The sequence below is a fragment of the Pteropus vampyrus genome, unplaced genomic scaffold (assembly GCF_000151845.1).
Source record: "Pteropus vampyrus isolate Shadow unplaced genomic scaffold, Pvam_2.0 Scaffold101, whole genome shotgun sequence".
Taxonomy (NCBI): Eukaryota; Metazoa; Chordata; class Mammalia; order Chiroptera; family Pteropodidae; genus Pteropus; species Pteropus vampyrus.
In genome coordinates, this window is record NW_011888882.1 from 6010190 (window position 1) to 6034609 (window position 24420).

At 40.3% G+C, this 24420-nt stretch overlaps 1 protein-coding gene and 1 non-coding gene across 10 annotated transcripts; both read left to right on the top strand.

The window, feature by feature from the left end:
• Nucleotides 1-364: 364 nt before the first annotated feature.
• On the top strand, nt 365-24188 carry ZBTB24 (zinc finger and BTB domain containing 24). Of its 9 annotated transcripts, none has more exons than XM_011364832.2 (7): nt 366-588; nt 1245-2227; nt 4219-4386; nt 4901-4984; nt 5471-5554; nt 21073-21154; nt 21927-24188. In XM_011364832.2, exons 2-7 carry the CDS (start codon nt 1273-1275, stop codon nt 22645-22647), a joined length of 2094 nt encoding a protein of 697 aa, XP_011363134.1. In that variant the 5' UTR covers nt 366-588; nt 1245-1272; the 3' UTR covers nt 22648-24188. The 9 variants fall into 9 exon arrangements, 3 of the variants coding, with proteins under 3 accessions (XP_011363135.1, XP_011363134.1, XP_011363136.1); XR_002781471.1 differs by having other exon boundaries at nt 367-588; nt 21073-21262; XR_896136.2 differs by having other exon boundaries at nt 367-588; nt 4906-4984.
• LOC111742800 lies at nt 17197-17315 on the top strand. Its single transcript, XR_002781484.1, has one exon. It is a non-coding gene; the product is annotated as a 5S ribosomal RNA (ribosomal RNA).
• Nucleotides 24189-24420: the final 232 nt, after the last annotated feature.

Sequence of the window (24420 nt, forward strand, 5' to 3'; positions counted from 1 at the left end):
CTGTCTTCACTTTCTGGGACTAAGGCATTTGAAGTGAGGAGGAAAGGAGAAGGCAGATGTGAAAAACATTTAGGAGGCAAATTATTATTATTGATAGCATCAGATGACGATGATGTAGAAGGAACCGGAGGAGAATGTGAAAGATTTCTTTTTTTCGTCACACATTCGAGACCTTAACGGGAGCTTCGGCGTCCGGGGTGATAGGATATAAAACTTTCACAATTGCAGAGTGACAAGGCCCTTCTCGTCCGCCTCACCCAATTTCCTGCAAACTCTAGACCTGCCGGGGCTTTCCTGGCGGCGGCGCGCGGAACCTCCGGCTCCGCCCCGCCGCTCCCCGCCCCGCCGCCGGGGGTGGCTCCGCGGGCCACGTGGTCCGGCGTCCCCGCGCAGGCGACTTCTAACGCCGGTGCTTCCGGGTTGGCAGCTGCTGTGGCTGCGGCGGCCGGATACCTGAAGCTGGGCGGTGCAGGAACCCCGGGGGTAGGCCCGGCGCAGCTGGAGAGCAGGGAGGGCCCGGCGCGGATGCGCCCGCCAGGCCGCTGGGTAGGCGGGCCGCGATCCGGACCTCGTCGGCCGTCGCAAGAGGTAGGTTCTCTCCGGACCCGTCTTCCGTGCGTGCGGGACCCGCGGCTGTGTCGACCCCCACCCCAGCCCGAGGAGCCCGGGCCGGGAGGTGCGGGCCTCCCCCGCGCCCTGCTCCCAGCTCAGCGGGCCCCGGGCATCGTCAACCCGTCACTGCGCGCTGTGCGCTCTCCAGTGCCAGCTTTGGGCGATCCACGCTGCTCTGCCACAGCTGAGGCCCCTGGCGTCTTACGTTATTATTACTTAATTGCATCTACCCCCAAATTCACACATGTGCATTTTCTTCGCCTTTTTCATATTTGTTTTCACACAACAAAATGGCTAATAATGTGTGAAATCGAGCCACTAATTTTTATTCTGATATTTGTGCAACTATGGAAAGTTAGTGCTGGGAAGGGCTTTAGAGATGGTCGATCCCAATTCTTTAATTTTATAGAGGAGAAAATCGACCCTGAGAGGTAACGTGAACGTTGGAAATTCACCCAGCTAGGTAATGGTACAACAGGAATGAGAACCCAAAGCTAAATTTTAAATAGACATTTTAAAGTTGTAAGTGATACATTTCAACTAATAATGTGAAGTGATTAGTAGGTTCACTTGGGCTGGGAATAATCTTGATAGATGATGCTTCTTCCTTTTCATACATTTTCTTATTTTAGGCTTAATCCTTCTTGGCTTCTGAAGAAAATGGCAGAAATATCATCAGAGCCTTCTGGGCAGCTTGTTGTACACTCAGACACTCACAGTGACACTGTCCTGGCAAGTTTCGAAGATCAGAGAAAGAAAGGCTTTCTCTGTGACATTACTTTAATCGTGGAAAATGTGCATTTCCGGGCCCACAAAGCCTTACTGGCTGCCAGTAGCGAATACTTCTCCATGATGTTTGCGGAAGAGGGGGAGATCGGCCAGTCCATTTATATGCTGGAAGGCATGGTAGCCGACACATTTGGTATCCTGCTGGAATTTATCTACACGGGTTGTCTGCAGGCCAGTGAGAAAAGTACGGAACAAATCCTGGCTACTGCTCAGTTTTTAAAAGTCTATGACTTAGTAAAGGCTTACACAGACTTTCAAAATAACCATAGCTCCCCAAAGCCAACGACTTTGAACACAGCTGGTGCACCAGTGGTTGTTATTTCTAATAAGAAAAATGATCCTCCAAAGCGGAAACGGGGAAGACCAAGAAAAGTCAACAGTTTGCAGGAGGGGAAATCAGAACTGGCTACAGAGGATGAAATACAGCTGAGAGTGAACAATTCCGTTCAGAACAGACAAAACTTTGTGATTAAAGAGGGAGACAATGGGGTACTGAATGAACAGATTTCAGCAAAAGAAATAGAAGAATCTGAGCCCGCTTGTGAGCCAGGTAGAGGGGAGGAAATGCCTGCTGAAAAAGATGAGAACTGTGATCCTAAGACTCAGGATGAGCAGGACCACCAGACTCGGTACAGCAAGCGGAGGATTCAAAGATCCATCAAACTTAAAGATTACAAACTTGTTGGGGATGAAGATGAACAGAGTTCCTCCAAGAGGGTCTGTGGAAGGAGAAAGCGCCCCATTGGCCCTGAGGCCCGTTGTAAAGACTGTGGCAAAGTCTTCAAGTACAATCACTTTTTAGCAATCCACCAGAGGAGCCACACGGGTAATTATGCTTTCACAGCTTATTGGAATGTGCTTTGCAGTACTAATGATAATAATTTTAATTTATTGTGCAACTTCTAGGTGATGGGCATTGTAGTAAAGCCTTTATAAATGTAATTGCATTTTATTTTCACAACAGTCCCTTGGGATAATATCCCTATTGCACAGACAAAGAGACCAAGTCCTAGAAAGCTTAAGTAACTTGCCTCCATCATCCATTTAGTGACAGCTGAACTGAGAGAGCCTGATTCCAGAACTCCTTATTTAGAGTTGTTGGTTCAAGGCTATACTGTCCAGATACCGATCTCTAACCAAATTTATTCTGCTTTCTGACTCTTGAACATTCCTCATCTTGACCATAGCTATGCTTTTGCTCAGGTCTGCCTAGACCTGAGCTTTCTTAATCAGCTGTCAGGCTGTAAATGCCTTCTTTTTAGTCCCTCTAGCCCAACTTTGGCCAAGAGACCTTTTATGATGATGGAAATATCACCGTCAGTTACAGTGTTGTCCATTTTGGTGACCACTAGCCACATGTGGATTTTGAGCACTTGACATGTGGTGAGTGACTGAGGAACTGAATTTTTAATTTTAAGTAATTTAAATGACCACCATATTGGATAATGCAGTCCCCCTCTAGAATTCAAAGAGTTAAATAGTTCTACAAGATTTGTCAAGGAAAATAGCTCATGGGATCTTCTCTTTTGCCCCTCGTATTCTGAAATTTTGTATTGAATCACTTTAGTGTGGATCTGTTTTCTTCTAATAGGTGGATACCAGTAAATTCATAGTCTGGAAACCCTTCAGTTCCAGAAAGTTTTCTCGTATTATTTCATAGATGATTTCTCCTCTCTGTTTTCTCTGCTCCCTCTTTTTGGAACTCCAGCTATTTGGCTGTCGAACCTCCTGGACCTATCCTCTAACTCCCTTATCTTTTCTCTCCTATTTTTCCTCACTTTTTGCCCTGCTTTCTGGGATATTTCCACTTACTCTTTCAGCTCTTACTGTTTTTCTATCTGTACTCTTATGTTTTTACTTGTAGATGCTTTCTTTCCTCCATTTTTTTTTGAAATTTAATAAAACTTTTTGTTTGTTTGTTTCACAATGTAATATCTTACCTGGTGACAATGTTAATAACATTTACTTGTTAGGTTTTAACATTTTCTTCACCTTGGGCAGTTTGTTTTCTGCAAATTGCCTTTTCTTGTTTGTTTTGGCAACTACTAGAGGCCTTCCTTGAATGGTGATTTTTTTAAAAAAAACTGATATGTAAACGTGGTTTCCTAAAAACTACTGGCAACTGCATGAGTGTGGAGAGGGCCTATACACATCGGCCTCCCTGCGCATGGTGGGGCTGGCCCCCACTTCCTTGCTGATGCTCTCTTACCTCGGACTCTTCAAGTTTCAGGCAAAGATTCTCTGCTCTCTCACATGGACGCTGTGGGCTTGGCTGCTAGTGTCTAGAGTGGGAAGGAGAAGAAGGCTGGGAGGAGTCTCAGACATAAACTGTGACCTGCTCTCCCTGGGGTCGTCCCACTCCACTGTGCTCGGAGATCTCTGATCCACAGTCTCCGAATCCATAGACCCTTTGTTTTACCCTCCACAGAGAACCGTCTCCATCTTCTTTTGGGGAGAGGACCAATTTCCTGGCTCCATGGAGCAGGATACTGGATCTGAGGCACCTAAATACCTTTGAAACAGACTGTTATTTATCCTCCTTACCCCTATTTTCAGAGATAACAGGTGCCACCAATTCCTAAGCCTTATGGAGGCTCTATCTTAAAAATTAGGTTGTATCTTAGCAGTCCTCACTGCTGGCATCAGATTTATCTGTTCCAGCTTGCAAAATTTTATTGCTGATATTGTTTCTCCTGTTCACTGGCCTTTTGGATATGTGCCTTTTGAGACATCCCTTTATTATCATTTTAATTTAGGAGGGAACAGAAAGATGTGCAGATTTATGCTTATGCCAATTTTCTGGGGCTCTTATTCTAGGGGAACGACCTTTCAAATGCAACGAGTGTGGAAAAGGCTTTACCCAGAAGCACTCCCTGCAGGTCCACACCCGGATACATACGGGCGAGCGGCCATACACCTGCACCGTGTGTAGCAAGGCTCTCACCACCAAGCATTCACTGCTGGAGCACATGAGCCTGCACTCAGGTAGCCGGGCTTGCACCAGAGGGCCAGCTGCCACCAGGTTCCATTCTCGGGGTGGGCATTACCATGACCTAAATGGTCTCTTCTCAGTCTGGTGTCATTTCCCATATGGTGTTCACTTAATGGTAGAACTGTGAATCTGTCAGAGTACAGTTTAGAGTTCTGCACAGCATTGGACCTTAAACTAGGGCTTATAAACTGGCCGCTGGAAGTTCAGTATGCTAACACGTTTTGTCTAACCACTAGAGCTTAGAATTATTTTACTTTTGATGCCTTTGGGGAAAACGTGTATTCTCCAGTTCTCCTCCAGTCTCCAACACTCCCTATTGCCTTACGTACCTTTGCACATTCATGTTACTGTGGTAGACTTCTGATGGCATTTAGGTTTATAGACAGGTCCCTTGTATCATTTGTAGAAAATAGGGGACTGAGCCCACTGTGGTATTTACCTTATTAGTGAACATTCTCGTTCTTTATACTTTTTGCGTATTTTAGTGTTTTGATTTTTATTTGGCAGGACAGAAGTCTTTTACCTGTGATCAGTGTGGAAAATATTTCAGCCAGAAAAGACAACTAAAGAGCCATTACCGAGTTCATACAGGTACAATAATGTGAGAGAAAATTTGGATTGGTGGGGGAGAAATGGAAATACAAATGACTAAGAGGACGCCAGTAGATTGGTTGTTAGTGGTGCCTGGACAGAGATGTCTCCATCCCATAGCTGCCAGCCTAGGCTTTCCCAACCTGGCTCCACCCACTGGCCTTTTTTCTTTCCTGCCAACTGATAAGAAATGAACGGGGGTTTGGGAACATCACTTTTTTTTAATTGACCATAGTCATACCAGTGCTTCAAGGGAAGAAGATTATATTTAGGGAGATCGGAAGGGTCCCAACTCTCTTTGCAAAGCAGTAAGTTGAGATGCATAGGAAAATATTAACTGTTACCAAATTAATTTAAAGGTGGTTGTTTTTATTAAAGTACCATATTGAAAGTGATTATTTTTCAGGGAAGTGCTTTAACACAAATCACTGAAGAAATGCAGGGAGAGCATATATGCACTGACACTTTTTTTATTGTTGCGACAAGGCCACTCATTACCGGAATGCAACCACTGCCATCGCAAATTCATGGATGTGTCTCAGCTAAAGAAACATCTACGAACACACACAGGTAAAACTCTGTCTCATCCTTTATTTCTAGCATAGTTTATGTTTTCAGGAGAGTGAGAAATGATGCACTTGGAGTCCCTGCCTCAGACTGTGTCTATTGTAAATTGGGTGAGAATTTTATAAGTACATCATTTAAAAGCCCAAGACAATGTTGTTAACATCTGTGAGGAAATCACATCTCTGTAGACTAGAACAATGGAGATTTCTTACTGAGCACTATTCACATAGGAGAATTTATCTGATACCATAAAACAGTACAAGTCTAAGTCTCATTCTTTGTTTCACTCTTAATTTATTTCAGCATTGAAGATTATCAAGATAATTTTTTATTTATTTATTTTTTAGTTATTTTTTTAGGCGAGGCAACCCTTGGTTGACCTCACAGATTTCAAGAACCTCATCAGCTTACAATCCCTTATTTTTTTTTTATTTTTTATTTTTTTATTTTTTACACCTACAGCACCTAGGTGGTCTCCCATCCAAGTACTAACCAGGCCCAACCCTGCTTAGCTTCCAAGATCAGACGGGATTGGACTTGTTCAGGATAGGATGGTCGTAGACCAAGATAATTTTTTTTAGAAAAGGAAGTAAAATAGAACAGATACCAAGATAACAGACACTGAGGATTTTTTCACTTTCTCTCCTGGAACCAGTATTTAAAACTTAAGCAATGCCACCTCCAGAAAAATGAGCTTCGGGAGTAAAGAGGAAGCAAGATTGATTAGAGCAGGTCATTTTCTTTCATTTGAGATCAGAAAAGTAAAAATGTGGACCTTTTAGACCTTTGGGTAAGGTGCGCTTAAAAATAAACCTCTTAGGTTTTCTATGAAAAATACTCTAATGTAAGCTAATTATTTAATGATTCTGTTCAGTTATCTACTAAAATCATATATCAGATTGGTTTATGTTGCTTTGGACATTTTTCTAAAAATTCAAGTTTTTCTCTTTAAAGTAACTTGCTCTCTTAAAATAAATGTCTGATAGGGTATGAGTTTAATGAAAATGGATCTCTTTATAATCTTCCTACAGACATTATCATTAATAACTTCTGTGAAATTTAATTTATCCACTTAACACATATTTACTGAACAGTTACTGGGTATCAGGCACTGGTCCAGGTCCTGAGGATACAGCAGTAAGTGAGGTGGACAGAGCTCCTGCTTTGAGGGGTTGACATTGGAACAGGGAAGACAACAACTGTGTAACATGTTAGATGAGGGTAAACGCATTGAAGAACTAAATGTAGGGTAAGTGGACAGGGTACAGGAATGGGAGCTGCCCTTTAACGTGGGGACTTGTCTGGGAAGGCCTCACTGACAAGGTGACATCTTTAATGGAGTTCTGAATGCTGTGGGGAGTGAGCCAGCCACTGTGGCTCTCCAGGAGAAGCACCTCCTAGGCAAAGGGAACAGCAGGTACAAAACTCTTAGACAGGAGAGTTTCTGACATGGCTGGAGAAATGTCAAGAGGCAGAAGTGGCCGACGCAGGGCCAGGGCGGTAGGGGAAGGAAGGAATGGAGTAGGTGGACATTAGAGGTGATTGTAGTTCGTGTAAGGCAGGGGTTCTTAGCCTAACTGTGCTTCAGTTACATGAAAAGCTCTATAAAAGAAAAGGCTCAGTTCTAACTCCAGAGATTCTGATCGAATTGACCTGAAGTAGGGCCTTGGAATTGGCATTTTAAAAAGTTTCCCAAGTGATTCTAGTGTGGCCTCAGGCTTAAGAACTTTGGAGGCCACAGGAAAGACTTGGATTTTATTCTGAGTGAGATGACTTTAACAAGGGTGATGTGACATGACTTAGAATTTTAATAGGATTGCTCCAGCTGCCATGTGGATGGGGTGAGGCATGGGTGCAGGCACCTACCTATTAAGTGGGTGGAGAGACACATAGGAAGCTGTTGTGGCAATCGGGCTTGGCACAGTGTGGCAGCAGTGGGAGTGGTGACAAGTGGTCCAGTTCTGGATATATTCTGAAGGAATTGTCAATGCGATTTGCTCATGATTGGATGTGGGGTGAGAGAAGAGGGACGCAAAAGAAACTAGAAGGATGAAAAACTGAGGAAGACTGCAAGAGGAACAAATCAAGTTAAGATTTTGGACCTGTGGAGTCTGAGGTGTTTATTTGACATCCAAGTATGATGTGGAGGAGGCAGCTGGATATTTGAGTCTGGAGGTTTGGGAGACATGCAAGCAGAGGTATAAATTTATATGCTTACACATCTGCCTGTAAATAGCATGTGGAGCTGTAATGAGAATGCCTAGTGAGTGGGTGGAGGTGGAGGAGAGCTGAGGCACCTTGATTATGCTGAGGAGAGCCAGAGGTGAGTCATTTCATTTTGGTTTTGTCTTCCGAGTGTGAGGTGTTCGTGAGATCTCTGGTCTTTATGAGACATAGGCCTTAAAATAGGGGTGAAAAGGAACAGATATTCTTTATAATCCCAGCAAATCCTTCTCCACTCTCTACTTTGCAGAGAAGCAGAAGAGGGAAGTGGCTTGTATGACTTAGAAATAAGAAATCAAACCCATAAAAAAAGTTGGGCTCTTTGAGGGCAGGGATTATGACCCCCCCGTCTCTAGCACAGACGCTGTGCACAATATCGTTGTTGAAGAGTCGATACGCCCCTTCTCTGCTATCCGGGCGGAGTGGAAGGTGTAAGGAGAGGCTGCCGGCAGAGCTGGCACTCACCTCTGCAGGTAGCGGTGCAAACAGACCTTAGCTGGCAAGTCATGCCGAGCGGGCCAGGGCAGGAAGCACTGATTGCAACAGCAGGGCCACATTCAGTCAGAAAACCAAGACTGTTATCTCTTAGCTCTTTAAGTGCAAAGGTCTCTCTGGGTTAGATGTCCTGTGCCAAACTCAAGAAGTCAGAGATAAATAAAAAATGCTCTTTTCCCTAAGAGGGTATCTTTAGTGAGAGAGATGGTTGTGTTTTGAAATGGAGGCAAGGCATCAGGCAGACAGGCAGTACTGGTGAGGTTGCTGCAGCTTGGGCTCTCGTGCTCAGATCTTGTCCCTGTACCTGGTCAAGTTTACAGGAACTGAGCCCAGCCAGACCAATCACATGACCAATAAGCCAGCAAATGTATTTACTTAACAAAGGGACTACACCTTTCTGTTGCCCACAGTACCACCTTCCTGACATCACTGTACCTGAAAACCAAGTTAGTGATCAGAAGATTGCTTGGTGAGCTGGGGGCAAGTTCAGGGAATTGAGCCAGGCCATGAAGAAGCCTGGTGAGTGACCTCGGATCCCACAATACAGCCCCATCCCTCCAGTGTTCCTGTCCCTTGCATGATACTAGATAAACACTTTTTCTAGCTATAGGCTCCCACTCACATGTAGATGTCCTGCCTAATAACACATAATCTAGTTAAGTCACAGCTTTCATTCACAGCCTCATTTTGTAGGATTGGGTTTGAAGCTCCTAAATCTCCATGTGTTTCCAAACCATCCAGTAATGCTTGTCCCCATGTCGGTGAGTTCAGGAGCCCCTCGCTGTAACATACCCTTACAGAGTCTACGTGCGATCTAGTGAATCTCTGATAAGAGCCTTAGTAGAGGTGTGAACGTGGTGACAGAAATGATTTCCTTTCTCTGGGAAGATGTGGGAAAGCATTTCAGAGGAAAGATCTGGATTTTGAAGCCAGAGTAAGTGTGGGTGGACAAAGGAAGTGGGAAGAGGCGTTCCCAGACAGAAACAAGGTGTGCGGAGACTGAGGAAGTGAGAGGCCAGCATCTGAGGGCCACAGGGAGCAATTCCATGGTGAACAGCAAGAGTGGGATTACCTACAAGGAGGAAGGCGAGTGCGGGGGGATCTTTGGGCAGAGAGGAGGCATATTTTGATTCGCGTATTTAAAAGAACTCGGGCAGCCCCAAGAGGATGGGCAGAGTGGGAGGGTCCTGGGGGTTAGCAGGCTCTTTGGAAAAGAAAGATGAAGGCTTTTGGGTTAAGAAAGTGGAAGAAAGAGATGTATGTAAGAGATTTTTAATCTGGGAAAAACAGTCACTGTGTAAGCATGACGAAATGTTAATATCCAAAAGTTCAAAAATATGAGTACCCCAGTAAAAAACTGGGCAGAAGACATGAAAGGCACATCATAGAAGACACAGGAATGGCCAGTAGACATATAAAACGATGTTAACTGCATTGATCATCAAAAAATAAGAAATGCGCACTTCTTTTTGCCTACTAGGTTGGTAAATATGTGAAGAAATGGGCAACTTTATGTTCTGTTGGTGGGAATATAACTTGGGAACTTTCTGGAAAGAACTTTGGCAATATGTATCAAAATGTAAACTGCCCAGTTGTCAAAAGATGTTTGCATAAGGATATTCATCATGAGTAGAATTATTTATAATGTCACAAGCCTAAAAACTACTTCAGTGTCCATCAGTAAGGGATTAGGTAAATTTGGACAGGATACACAGTTAAACACAACACAGCCTTTTAAAATAGTGGTGTGGCTTTATTTGACATTACAGACCATGTGCACTGAACAATCTGTGGGGCAGGAGGAAACTTTCCTCTATGTTTCTAGGTACTTTCAGCTGGTCTAATAATCTAATAGACATGAGACAAATTAACAAGAGAAAATAACCCAGTTTAATAACGTATGTGCTTATTGGAACCCTACACACATGAGGGAGTCACAGACCCCACAGGACATGACAGGTTCAGAGACAGAGAAATGAGGTATATATGACATTCTGATCAAAAGAATGAGGTAAGTTGCCTTGGGGCTTCAGAAGGGAGGACAGTCTTTCACAGGATGATAATAAGAGCAGATGATCAGTAATTAGAAGTTTGCCATGCTCTATAGATAGGCCATAAGAAGTTATTTCTGGTGCTAACTCCTATTATGGACAAGGCCCCTAATTTAAATTCTTTAAGGGAAGAGACCAAAGTTTCTCATGAATCTGCAGGGACTTCATTGCTTTCAACTCAAAGTAATTCACATGCCAAAGTGGCACATCTTGGGGTAGCCTGTCTGAACCCTTTCCATCTCACCTTTGAAACTTCCTGAGAAGTTTCACATTTCAGAAATTGGGTTGATAGATTGTTCCATATCTTACTAAACCAGTTTCAGTCTTGAGAGTAGGTCAGTTCAGTTAAACAACTGTTATCTCATTTCAGGGGGCAGTAATGCAGGTGGGCTTCCAAAGTTAGGCCTATAGTGCAAGCAGTCAGGTGTTTAATAAGAGGCATCTTTGTGGAAACAAAAGAAAATCAATGGTTAATGATTGGTGCAAATTATAATCCTAGTTTCTGAGTATGATTGGTGTAAACTATAATCCTAGTTTCTGAATTCTGAAGGCAGCCAGTTGAGAAGATTTCTAGATGTCTGAGTTGAAGCATCTTCAGATGGAGTGAAGGCAGGCAGTGACAATCTGACAGATTTTCCTGGTCTGCACTTTGAATGTCTCTGGTGATCTTTTAGCAACAGACATAAAGATTGTCCATGTCTGAGCTGTTGTGATTTCTTGTAACGTTTATATCCAGTTGTCCCACTTTAGCTCACATGGGTTTGGGGCACAAGCTGTTTTAGTTCTCAAGTAAGAAAGGTGGGAGAAAAAATTGGAAACATTAGTTTGGCAAGTCACAGCCAGAGATTGGAAAGAACTAGAAGAATTCAGGATCCATTCCAATTTACAGGTAGGAACAGAACTTCAAAAGACAATGAACAGCACTAGAATTGACTATCCATGAAGGCGTATTTCTAAAACATCATCTTTCTCTCTAAAATCACCCCTATTTTTACCGAAGTCAAATTAAGATGAATTTGATTGTAAAAATAAGTCTAGTTTAATAAATTTGGCCTGTTATTTACATAGAGCAGCAAGAATGATAATCTGTAGGCTCTTTTAAGTCTACTTTGCTGGAATTTTTTGTAAGGAATCTTCAGATTTTAAAAGGCTTCTCAGGAAAGCCAAGACAAGGACTTGCCCTCAGATGTTGCCTACAATATCCGATAAGGCTGCTGAGAACCCTGTAAGCATGGTTCCAAGCCGATAATTTCCCAGGGTTTTATTGGCTTTCATTCATTAATTTTCATTCCTTAAAGCTGTCTGGTCATATCTGAGTCTATGCATGTCTCTCTCAAATATGACATTCCAGTTAAAGCCTTGTTAATATAACCAGTGTTTCCAGTTGTGTCCTGTTACAAGGAGAACAGATTTTTATTGAACTTATGCAAATAACAATAATGCCATGAAAATAAGAATACTCACTGAGAGTTTCTGAATTTTGGCGGGATCAAATCAGCAATGTTTCAAACAAAAGGTCGTAAAAATTGTATTCATCATCATCAGTTTATTCGGTCTCGTAATTAAAACTGTTCTGTTTGAATCAAGTTTTTTCATTAGTTCTCTCAACCTTGTTTGACGATTGAGGGCATTCGGGTCAGTGATAATTCCAAGATGTTTGTAAGTGCAAGGCCTTCATCAAGGCTTGTATAATTTGCTCAATGAAGTGGGTACCTCCATCACTAGAGATTGTGGAAGGTATACCCTAAGTGGCAAACACATTTTCTAACAATTTCTTTGCCACTGTGAAGGCATCAGCCTTGCAGAAAGGGAAGGTTTCGACCATCTGGAAAAGCATACATAAAATAAGAACACACTGAGACCAATACTGTCAGTTTAGTGAAGTCCAGTTTAAATGCACTGTGGTGGATGAAGGAATGAAAAAATGAAAAATGGGGTTTGCCAGGGAGCTTGGGTTTCCCATAGCACTGACTCTTGGTTAAATTTACAGCCATTGTTGACCCATCTTAGTTTTTCTGATTTAGGAGCAGTCTGTTGCAGTGTTACTAGGGCATCAAGATGACAAAAGTCTGGCACTAGGAATCATTTTTGCAGAAGCAGAATGGACTACATCTACCGGTGCCACAATCTTCATAGATTTTGTTGCTGTTTCCTTTTCATGGAAGTCAGGGCATTTCAAATAGAGAAGGAATTGAGAAGATTGAGTTTTCTTAACTAATCAAAGACCTCATTAAGATGACACAAAACAAAATTATTTTGAAAGAAACACAGAATCTGCTTTCTAGACAGAAAAGTTTTCACCGTATCTTATCAGGAGCTGACCAATACTACAGGAAAACTTTGTGCTTTTAACAGAAATAGAACCAAACTCTTAATTTTGCATCAGCTTATTGCTGATACTAAAACTCATTTAGTTAAATTTATTGTGATCTTATTGAATTTGACCATACATAAGTGTTTTTTTTTCTCAAAATTCCTTTTCACAAAACTTCTATAACTTTCCTTGTCCAGTTTAGTTTGTCTCTTCTTACTGATTCAAAAATAACCAACTTATTTTAAGACAAATCATTTTAATTTCTTCAAAAATGCACTCCCATATGTTATACCTTCTTTTACTGAAAACATATTCTTTCTTTTTATATTAATTAGAATTTTTAACCCTTAGAAACGTTAATTTCTAATGACAACTAAAAAGTAAGCAATTAGCATTCTTTAGGTTGGCAAATTTATGACTATTTTATAACCTCTAGAAACAGGTTCTTTTACTGGTAAATGTAGTTCATAAGTTTTAGAAACATACTTTGTCAACCAAGTGCAAAATATTAACAGATCCAAATATATCTTTTAGTTTCTCCGCTATAAGAAGTCAAAAGTAAATAGACTTATTTGGAAACGATCTAGATATTCAATAAATTATTATTTAAATTAGTAAAACTCTAAAATTTCAAGTTACCAGAAGATTTTGGGAAACTTTTTAAGTACTTATATTATAGTACTGATAATTATTGCTAAAATGTTTCACTTAAACAGCTTTTATTTTAACTCTAGTTTATTAATCCTTTACAACTATGCTTAGATTACTGAGATATCAAACTTAATTGTTATCCTAAGCCATTTCCTATAACTAAGATAATATGAACTTTTTTTATAACACAAGTAAAATAAAAGTTTTATATGTAATTTTGATAACTAAAGATATGTGTTTTAACCAAACCAAATTCAAACCAGCTTTAATATCAAATATTTTCTCAGATCACATGATGCTGAAAAGCATTGGGGTTTCTGGTATACTTTGGAGAATTTTTATATAGCACTTATTTGTTTAAGCCAATTAAATAGACCTCTTTTGCAAATTAGCAGTATCATTCAGAGGTAGAAAATACCATACAACACATGAACATATAGATAGATGTAAATGAAGATCTCGTAGCCTTTGTTTTAAAATTTTAGCCATGAGATTGGTAATAAATGTATCTACTCAGATAAACTAAAGATTTTTTTAAATTAATATTTTGGGAAAACAATCTTATGGAATAATGGGCTAGATTTTGGCAAGAGTGCTTCTATAATCATTTTTTTAAAAAAAAAACTTTTTTCCCTTTGCTTTTTTCTTTAGTCTTAGGAATTGAGGATGATAGGTAGGCTTAGGACTGCCTCTAGAGCTGCATTTCTGGTTTTGCAAAGATTGTAAGATATGAACAGTTGTTTTCAATTTTCCAAAGGAAGTGACATCATAGGTTGATCTACCTGTCCAACTACATCATCCCTGATTAGCTTCTTTCCCTCTGGATACATAGTTTTATTTCTAATCATAGTTACTAAATCCTTTCAAATGTCATGTTTCAGCTAGGACAAACAGTAAATATTTTTGGTAGTATTAAATGAATCTGTGGACCCAAGAGGATGCAAAGATTATTACTTTCCGGAGTCATTGGATCTCTAATAGGCAAAAGAAAGAATTGACAGCCTGCATATCACAGGCAGACAGAAAGCCAAGCCTAGCCCTTAGGATACAGGCAACAGCCATCCCGGAGAGAGAGGATCAACAGCCATTTGGCCTGGGTTCAGGAAGGAAGGGACAATGTAAAATTTTATTGCCCTCTCTCACTGGGCTCAGGAGTAATCTGTTTACAAAAACTGTTGAGAATGCTATTTTTAAAAACAGTGAAGTCTTATGGAGGCACTTCCATACCAATTAAAAGTAGTTAACTTATTCTGTTTATTTAACTTGGAAGGCCCTCCTTTTAAATGCACTTTTAAATGATCTAATCTAATTGAAACATTACTCATAGTTGCTGTCGTAATTTTAGGTTATAATTTCCTTTAGGGCTGGTAGCAGTTTCGTAGGACCCCAGCCAAAAATGGAGTTTAGCCCACATTTCTATCTGGCCATATTTTGGAGCTTCCTCCTTGACAGTTACCATGCCTGGTTCTTAGGATATAAAAATTTTAAGTTGTCTTAAGTAAGATTTTGCTAGATTTTTTTTCTTTAACATGTCTAATAAATATTGCTTGAAGGGTGGATGTATATGCCGTGTGTTTTACAATATGAGGCAGGGGAAATATTTCCTAGTGAGACACCGTGTCTACCCTCATAATACAGTCAGGTAAAAGAGATGTAGTCACTTCGCATGAGGCCTTTTGAACATATATCAATTCTCCTATAAACTTTTACCTTAGTTCCATCAACTCTTACATTCCTAACTGTAGCCTCCATTAGGACTTTATCAACAGATTTTGGTTTTATAATACAGGCTAGGGGAATTGATCCCGGCCAGACACAATGTCCATTCCCATGAAACATTCAGGTAAAATTGATGTGATTTCTTCACATGAAGCCTTTTTAAACATTCAAATTGTCATAGTTTTATCAACCCTTATAGTTCTACATTATTTCACCAGTGGTTTTTGGTACCACAGTTCATGGAATTCCCATATCAAGGAGTCCTGGAAATAGCTCTTTTCTGTTCTCTGATTATATTACCTACTTCACGTAAAAAGATTTTGGGTCCCTAACGAGGGGCCAGGCCAAGGGACACTGGTCCTTTTGTCAATCTTTAACTTGATTAATTGGCCTAACTGCTGCCCCAAAGATTGCTGGTCAGATTTTTCATTATATTTTCTACCTTCCAGCTTTTTAAATTTCTCAAAGTGAGGTAAATAGAGAGGATTGGCAGGGGGAACCTTTAATGTTGGAGGACTCGCAGGGGCCACTTTGGCCCATTCAGCCCTTGGTAGTGCTGTATGAAAACCTGTTTAACCCCATTAGTATGTATTTTATTTTTACCAATTTTTTTTAATAACCATCTAAAGATTTCCACCCTGCTGGGACTAGTCTTGTGATTCTCTGTTTTCTTTTTGTTTCACCCCAATCACTATTTGCTTTATTCAGCTCTTTCTTAATAATCCTTTAAAAATGTCTACCTTGTTGGGAAGAGTCTCTTGACTCTCCTCTTAACTTTCCATTCTCTGGTTAATTAACCTAATGTTCTTATTTGTATCTATAGGACCCATGAGAGGAAGCTGAGACTGCAAATTCAATATCTTCCCTTTTTTTTATTAAGGGAATTCTTTCTTTTTTAGCATTTTATTTTATTATTAGTTTTGAGTGTACAGTACATTGTTTAGACATTTATATAGTTTATAAAACGACCTCCCTAATTGCTCTTTCTCTTCTCTGGCTCTCCACCTAGCCATTACATTAATGCTAACTGCATTCCCTATGCTGTGCTCCCCATCCCTATGACTATCTATCAACTACTAATTTGTACTTCTTTAACCCTTCACCCACTTCTCCCAGCCCCCCAAACCCCCTCCTCTCTGGCCGTTACCAGATTGTCCTCTGTATTTGTGAGTCTGTTTTTGATTAGTTTGTTCTTTTTGTTCCTTAGATTCCTCATATAAGTGAAATCATATGGTATTTATCTTTCTGTCTTATTTTGCTCAGCATAATAACCTCTAGGTCCATGCATGTTGTTGCAAATGGTAGAATTTCTTTTTTTTTTATGGCTGAGTATATTCCATTATATATATATGAACCTTAACTTCTTTATCCAATCGTCTGTTGATGGGCATTTCAGTTGCTTCCATATCTTAGCTGTTGTGAATCGTGCTACTGTGAATATAGGGTTGCATAGATCTTTACAAATTAGTGTTTTGGTTTTCTTTTGACAAATCCCAGAAGTACAATTTCTGGGTCAAAGGGTAGATCCATTTTTAATTTTTTGAGGAACCCTTATATTTCTTTGTAAACACTTTTAAAATTTAGTCTTTCCATAGGTAACAATGAAACAGCTGTTATGGTAAGCACTTTCTAAAAATTTTCTAATTTAGATGTTTTTCCAATTCAAAGGATCCTCTGGCCTCAGCAATAGGATCTTAATGACTCAAACCAATAAGCCTTTTTATGACTTAACCAAGGTCCATGTAAGAGTGTACAGAGTGCAGCCCTTACGAGATCCAAAAGGTTCGCTCCCAGAGTACTCTAAGACAGTAAAAAGCCCCTTGTTGCTACAGGTAGTCAAGCAATGAAGATTAAAATGGCTAAGGCCCCTCATGAAATTCTCCTGAGAGTTGGCACGGTAAGACAAAAAGACAAAGAGATTCAGCTGCCCGGAATCCCCAGTCTGTTTGGCTGCCAAATGCAAGCTGATAAATACATCTTCTGGATGGCAGAGACCAGAGAGAAAGTCAAAAACAAACTCTCAAAACATAGAATAAAACAAACAACATAACAGACAAAACTGTCACCATCTTTGGGAGGAAATGATCAATAAAAATCGAGAGGACTCACACCAAATAACAAAAAGTTGCTAAGCCCAAGGAAGTACTTCCACAAATATTTTCTTCTCCTAAATTTAGAAAATAAAAGGACTCATCTATGGCCATGCTACCCTGAACAAGCCCGATCCCATCTGATCTTGGAAGCTAAGCAGGGTTGGGCCTGGTTAGTACTTGGATAGGAGACCACCTAGGAAGACCAGGTGCTGTAGGTGTAAAAAATAAAAAAATAAGGGATTGTAAGCTGACAAGGTCCTTGAAATCTGTGAAGTCAATCAAGGGTTGCCTTGCCTAAAAAAAAAATGAAAGAAAAAGACTCTCACCATTCTGGTCCATTGAACTCTTCAGGTAGAGATTCAGGAGTCTTACTTGGCAAGAATTCTTAGCTTTGCCGACTCATGCTAAAGGTCCCGGGATCTTTCTACTGCATAGCTTTGGGGTGAACAGTGCCAAGCCAGTGAAGTATCCTGCTTACAATGCCAACCGTAAGGGAGGAAGAGACTTTTCTCTACCCTTCTGTGTTCTTCTGGCTGATCTAACAATCAGATAGACATGAAACAGATTATAAGAGATAATGACCAAATTTAATTACATTCATACATATGAGAACCCCAGATACATGAGAGAGTCAGAGAGAGGAAGGGAAAATAGGTAATAATGACATTTGGAGCTGAGGATGAGGTAAGGCACCTTGGGGCTTTAGAGAGGAGGAAGATATGCACAGGACGATAAAAAGAGCAGATGTTCAGTAATTAGAAATTTGTCCTGCTGTACCAATAGGTCATAAAAAGTTATTTCTGGTGATAATTCTCAAGGCCCCCAATTTAAGTTTTTTAAGGGCAAGATAAAAGTTTCTCATGAACCCACAGTCTCAGTAGCCTTCAGCTCAAAACAATCCACATACCAAAGTGGCACATCTTGGGGAGGCCCATTCTGAACCCCTTCAGATCTCACGGTGTAAAATTGTATACTCACATGTGTACATTCACAAGGAGATGTCTGTAAAGATTTTCATCGCAGTATTAACTAGCTCTCTCACGTGAGGGGAATTTGGAGTTGTTTGTTCATACTTTGTGCTTTCTCAGTGTCATTTGAGTCTTTACAGTGAAGATGGGTGATTTTTAAAGAAAAAGCTGTTTTCGTTCAGTTCTTTAGAACTGTATTGCCAATTGAATGTGAACACAGAGTGAACTGGAGATGTCATGTGCCTGTTAGGCCTGCCTGGGGTAGGGGCTGGATGGTGCTGCTATTATCCAAAAAGTTATTCTAGGTTTGAACTGATTGTGATGGGAAATCAGCTGATACCCAGCGAGCCCCAAGTAGTCAGCACTATCTGGAGCTGGGATGGGAATTTACAAGTCATCAAGGTCGGGGTGGGGTCAGTGGCATAAACTGCCGGGAAGAGGGTCTGGAAGGAAGCCCTTGAGTTACTTAAATATTTCTGTGGGCCTCCCCCAGGTGGAACCTTTAGAGTCATACTTGTATCTCTGCTCTAGCCTTGAATCACCATTGTCTAAATCTCCTGTAACCAGCTTCCTTCTGGCCCCACTGCCACCCAGGCCCTGTCACTTCACCTTTTTTTCCTTCTTCTCCATCTACCCGCTGCAGCTACTGGTCCAGATTTCAGCATTTCATGTCTAGAATATTGCAGGAATTCCTTCCAGGTGCTGCTGCCTCCAGCCCACCCTTCCGATCATTCTCATGTTTATTTTCATAGTACTTTTGTCATGTTCTTCTGCTAAAAGTTTCCAGAAGTTCCACAGGTACTCTATCAGGATTTTATGACTCCCTGTGGTCTGGCCTCACCTTTTAGCTCTGCCACCTAAGTAAATCCTCACCCTTCCTTGTCCATATGGTCGCTTCCAACATCCACGTTTCGGTTTTACTGTTTATTCTAGTCCCTGAACCAGGCTTTGCTCCAGTTCAGCCAGATCCTTCTTCCTCCACATCCATCATCTTGTCTTCACCCGGTGTTATTGATACCACTCATTTGAATGTTTAGTCAAATACAACCCTGTGTTACTTGATTACTGCATGTCTCTTAAATTCTCAAACAGACAGTGCATTCTCTTCAAGACAGTGACCATGTCTTTTGTTTCTCAGCTCTGCACTTTGTTGATGATCTGTCAGTGTTTTAGAACTGAGTCAACCCAGCAAGGAATGGGTCGCTCAACTGAGGGCAGTAGAGCTGTGTAACTCTGTTAGCAGCACAAATCAGAAACCAGAGGGCTAGGAATACTTTCCCCAGACTCACATTGGCTAGGAAAATTTGTCTTCTTACTGTCCTGATCACTCCCTCAAAGAGCTTCACCTGGAGGATGTTGCCAGAAAGAATTTTCATTATTTAAAACATTTGCCAACAGAAAGACTCTCTGAGATTGTAAATCTGGACAAAATGAATGACAAGCACAGAGAACAGGTACTCGGTTTCGGAATGTGGAAAGGGAGAAAATGAACTGAGAACAAAGTAGGCCCCAGTTCTGATTTGGAAAGCAATGGAAAGATAGTGACAATGGCTTGGTTTTAACCTTTGGAATTGTAAGAGGTATGCAAAGATGCAGACTCATCCAAATTGTCACAAGTGTCCTCTGCCTAGATGGAGGTTGGAGAAATGTCTGCATTTTCCAGTCAGTGCTTTGAAAGGGAAGCTACCTGATCATCTTCTACTTCAAATTGCGCTCTTCCCTTGATGTTACCTAGTTAGATGGGACTTTGCTTCTTTCTTTTCTTTTTTTAAAACTTACAGTCCCCTTGCCTGTATTGAGATCACTTAATTTTGTTTCTGGAGAGTATGACAGTCTGTTGCTATATGTGCAGTGTACAGACTAATGCTGAATAAACACTCGTGGAAGCTTTATTAATTTATATTGGAGTGTAGAGCAGTCACATCTTGTGCAGGCCTTAGTCACCATCCTGCGAAATTCATTCATTCAACAAGGATTCCTGGAACAGTGTGCCAGGCCTGATTCTAGGCACTGCAGTTCAAGGAGTGAATCAGCTTAGAAATTATCCTACGTAAGATGGGGAAGATAGATGATAAATAACTTAATAGCATTGTGGGAATACTATCTCTGGAGGTGGACTAGGAGTGTTTGGGGTGGGGCAGTGCTTTAGATGGTAATGAAGCCTCTTGGTAGAGTGACCTTTAAGCAGAGACTTGAAGAGAGTGACTCATGCTGGGAGATCCCTGGGGGAGACATGCCTGAGAGAGGAGATGGGTGTAGTGAGTTCAGTGACTCTCCATTATGCCTTAGAGGATGAGTCCCCATGCAAGGAGAGAGTGCCCAATGAAGTTAGGGAGGTTTGGGGCAAGGAGTCGGGGTGGGCAGACAGATCTTTGATTCCTTATAGGCCTAGGGCTTTGACTTTTATGTCTGGATGGGGACCATTAGAGTGTTTGCACAGGAATGTGAAATGATCTGACTTCGTAAGGATAGGGAATCAGGAGCAGAAGTAGGGAAGTCATTTAGGATGCTGCTGCAGAGAAATGCCAGTGGCCTGGACCAGGGTTGTCAGTGGAGATGGTGAGAAATGCTCAGATTCTGGATACATTTGGAAGGTAGATATAAATGTAAATAATATGTAAGTCACCCTAGGGCACAGGGGTCCTTATGAAGGTCAAGAGACCTGTCTAACCAAGCAGTGATATATGAGAGTTTTAAGTCATCGTAAGGATGGACGATGGAGGATTAAATGGAGTGCGTTCCTTTATTCCCTACTTATAATCACTCACCTCCTTATTTCAGTTTTTAAGCTTAAGAGAAAGAACCGTGCCTTACACTTTCTCTGCCTCCTCTTGGCACTTAGCATAGTGCTTAGGTACATAGGTGCTTGGTAAATGCTTAATGCATTCATGCATATTAAGAATTTAAGTGGTATGTCCTTTGTTCTTTTTTATGTTGTGAAACTGGGGTGATTTTTGCTTTTTGTTTTATGTTGACTGTATATTTCTAAATGTTTTCTTTTTTCTAGGTGAGAAGCCGTTTACTTGTGAAATCTGTGGCAAATCTTTCACAGCAAAGAGTTCTCTTCAGACACACATCAGAATCCATCGGTAAAGTTTTGCAGATATGTCTCTCATGTGGAGTCCTCATTCGGCCCTGGCATTCAGTTGGGTGACATATGTTACCTATATAGTCCTTTTCCCCAAATTATTACTCAGGTAGAATTTTCTGTGTACTTCATTATTTTTTTTAATCTTTTTCAGTGAGGAAATTCTTCACTTAAGTAAAAATCAGGAAAACCGATTATAGCTAGCAAAAGTTTATATTATTGATTTCATTTCTTGAACTTCAATTTGGGCTAGGGGCTGGTCCAAAGTTTAAATCTTTAGTCAAAAATAAGTATTTAATGTTTTCTGATAAATGTTTTTGTTCACACAACTTCAGATTGGCTTTAGTAGGTCTTTTGACAGCATCACAAATAATTAGGGGCTACTCAAATTTTAATGTTGAAATTAGTCGTATGTACTTATTGAAGTCGAAAAATTGGCTGTGAGAACTAAACAAAATAAAAAAGAACTATATGTGTGATATATAAATATTTACTTTCTTATCTGAAATAAATACTATGGAATCATAAAATTTTATCACATCTAGCCCAACCCCATTCACCACCCTTCCTCAGACACCACCCTCACTTTTTTGTTTTTTAAAGATTGAAGCTAAAGCCCATGGAAATTGTGACTTGCTTCAAGTCTTTGTTTGTAAGAGAACCCATGACTTATGACTCCCGGTCATAAGTTGTTGACTGCTTCTCCCCAAATAATCAGGAAGTAATAAATAGCTTTTTTTGTTTTTAATATAAAATGTTATGTTTCCTTATAGAGGAGAAAAGCCATACTCCTGTGGCATATGTGGCAAATCCTTCTCTGACTCCAGTGCCAAGAGGAGACACTGCATTCTACACACAGGCAAAAAGCCTTTCTCCTGCCCTGAGTGTAACCTACAGTTTGCTCGCTTAGACAACTTGAAGGCTCACTTGAAAATCCATAGCAAAGAGAAACATGCATCAGATGCCAGCAGCGTTTCCAGCAATAATAACACTGAAGAGGTCAGGAATATTCTTCAGCTGCAGCCATATCAACTCTCTACCTCTGGAGAGCAGGAAATTCAGCTTCTTGTAACTGATTCTGTACATAACATCAATTTCATGCCTGGTCCTAGTCAAGGAATCAGCATCGTCACTGCAGAGAGTTCCCAGAACATGACCGCAGACCAGGCTGCTAACCTCACCCTGCTCACACAGCAGCCAGAACAACTGCGGAATTTAATTCTTTCAGCTCAGCAGGAGCAAACAGAACACATTCAGAGCCTCAATATGATTGAAAGCCAGATGGAACCCTCGCAGACCGAGCCAGTGCATGTAATCACACTCTCCAAGGAAACCTTGGAGCATCTTCACGCCCACCAAGAGCAAACAGGGGAGCTCCATTTAGCAAGTGCTTCAGATCCGGCTCAGCACCTGCAGCTGACACAGGAGCCTGCTCCACCAACACCCAGCCACCATGTGCCCCAGCCCACACCGCTTAGCCAGGAGCAGAGCTGACCTGGAAACTTTTGACTGTTCTACTGGTTTCTTCTCCATAAGCCAGCTATAGTGAGGTTGTGTGCTTGAACGCAGGCTTATCCTGAAACACTCACAGATCCTTACAGAGATGTGATAGCTAGCTGATAGTTATGCATTCCATCCAGGCAGCAGGATTGTATCATGTCCTATATATAGTACTGACTGGAATTTAGCATTTCAGTGTTGATGAATGGTTTTTACTTCATCTACTGCATCTCTTAAAGACTTGGGTAATTTTTCTTTGGGTATATTTAGATTTTTGTGTAGGTATTAAATGTTCACAGCCATAGGCTATGGTCTTGCTGACCTTTCCAGTTATAGTTTTTTTTTTTTTTTTAAAAATGAATGAAGTCATATGTTGAATTGGATAGAATGGTTTGTTGCACTTCCTCATTTCTCATAGGCAATGATATTTGATATTCATGATGAAGTTAGAGCTTTCTTAATTATCCTGGAATAAAAAATTTTATTCAGTGCAATTTGTGTTAAATATACTGCACTGAATTCTAATCAACCTCTGAAAATGTTGATCTATATATTATGGCTGATAACTTTCTGGAGATGGGAACTCATGAGCTATTTTTATTGCAGAGTATGTGAAATCCCACAAAATGGACACATTATTTTTTTAAAGTAAATATCTTCTCATAATCTTAAAAATAATTTTGAGCCTCAGAGACTTAGTAGCCAGCATGTGTCTGTAACCATGATTTTAAATCATTGTCAAAGATTAAATTATATTTAGGTTAGGTTTTCCCAGCCCACAATATTTTATTGGATATTTATCATTTTCTCTCAAGTAAACTAGTAGAGGATTTTTGAAAAAAGGTGGGCACTAGTATATGTACATTAACATAATGCTGGTAGAGAGCAGGGGTAATCTACCCTAAAATTAACCGGATCGTCACATTACTTGTTTTCTTAACCGGATCGTCACATTACTTGTTTTCTTGTTTTAGACATCTTTGATATCCACCTGAATCATTAAATTTGGAGGTTAAAAGAGAATTGTTCAGGTTTGAGAGAAGATGAAAGCATTTTTCTAATATATTTGCCAAAATATATTTTAGTGTATATAAGTCACAAAATTTCCAAAATGATTTATATGTTTCGACCAAAGTGATGTTAAATCAAACCTGACTAGAGCAAAAGTATAATTTTTGCAAATGCAGTGAATGCCTTAAATATTATTTCAGGTTTTTGACTTTGTCATTTAAACTGTTTACTTTAACCTTATTCTTAAAATGCTAAGCTTTTACCAGCTTTCAAAGCCTACTGGCCCACATTTTCTCCAGGAGGTAAATAGTATTCAAGTAAATGAATATTTAGCTGCTCACTCTGGATAGCTGGATAATTATTCAGGAAATATGGTCACATGACTGTAAGACAAGTTTAACTAGCTTTATGACAGTCTACTGTGCTAAGAGAAATTTAATATGAACCGCGTGTAATTTTAAATTTCTAGTAGCCATAATTAAAACAAAAGGCAAAATTTTAATAAAACAGTTTATTTAATCCAATGTTTGCCAAATAGTATCATTTCAACTTGTAATCAATATAAAAATCCTTTTTGCATATTAAGTCTTCCAAATCTGGTATATATTTTCACTTACTGCACACTCATTTTGGATGCTAATATTCATTGGACATATTTGATCTGTATTTAGAGTTCATGCAATTTACAGTTGAAACTACATATTCAAGTGGTTGCAAGCATGCTTAATATTTTTTCAATAACATGAGTATCAGTTT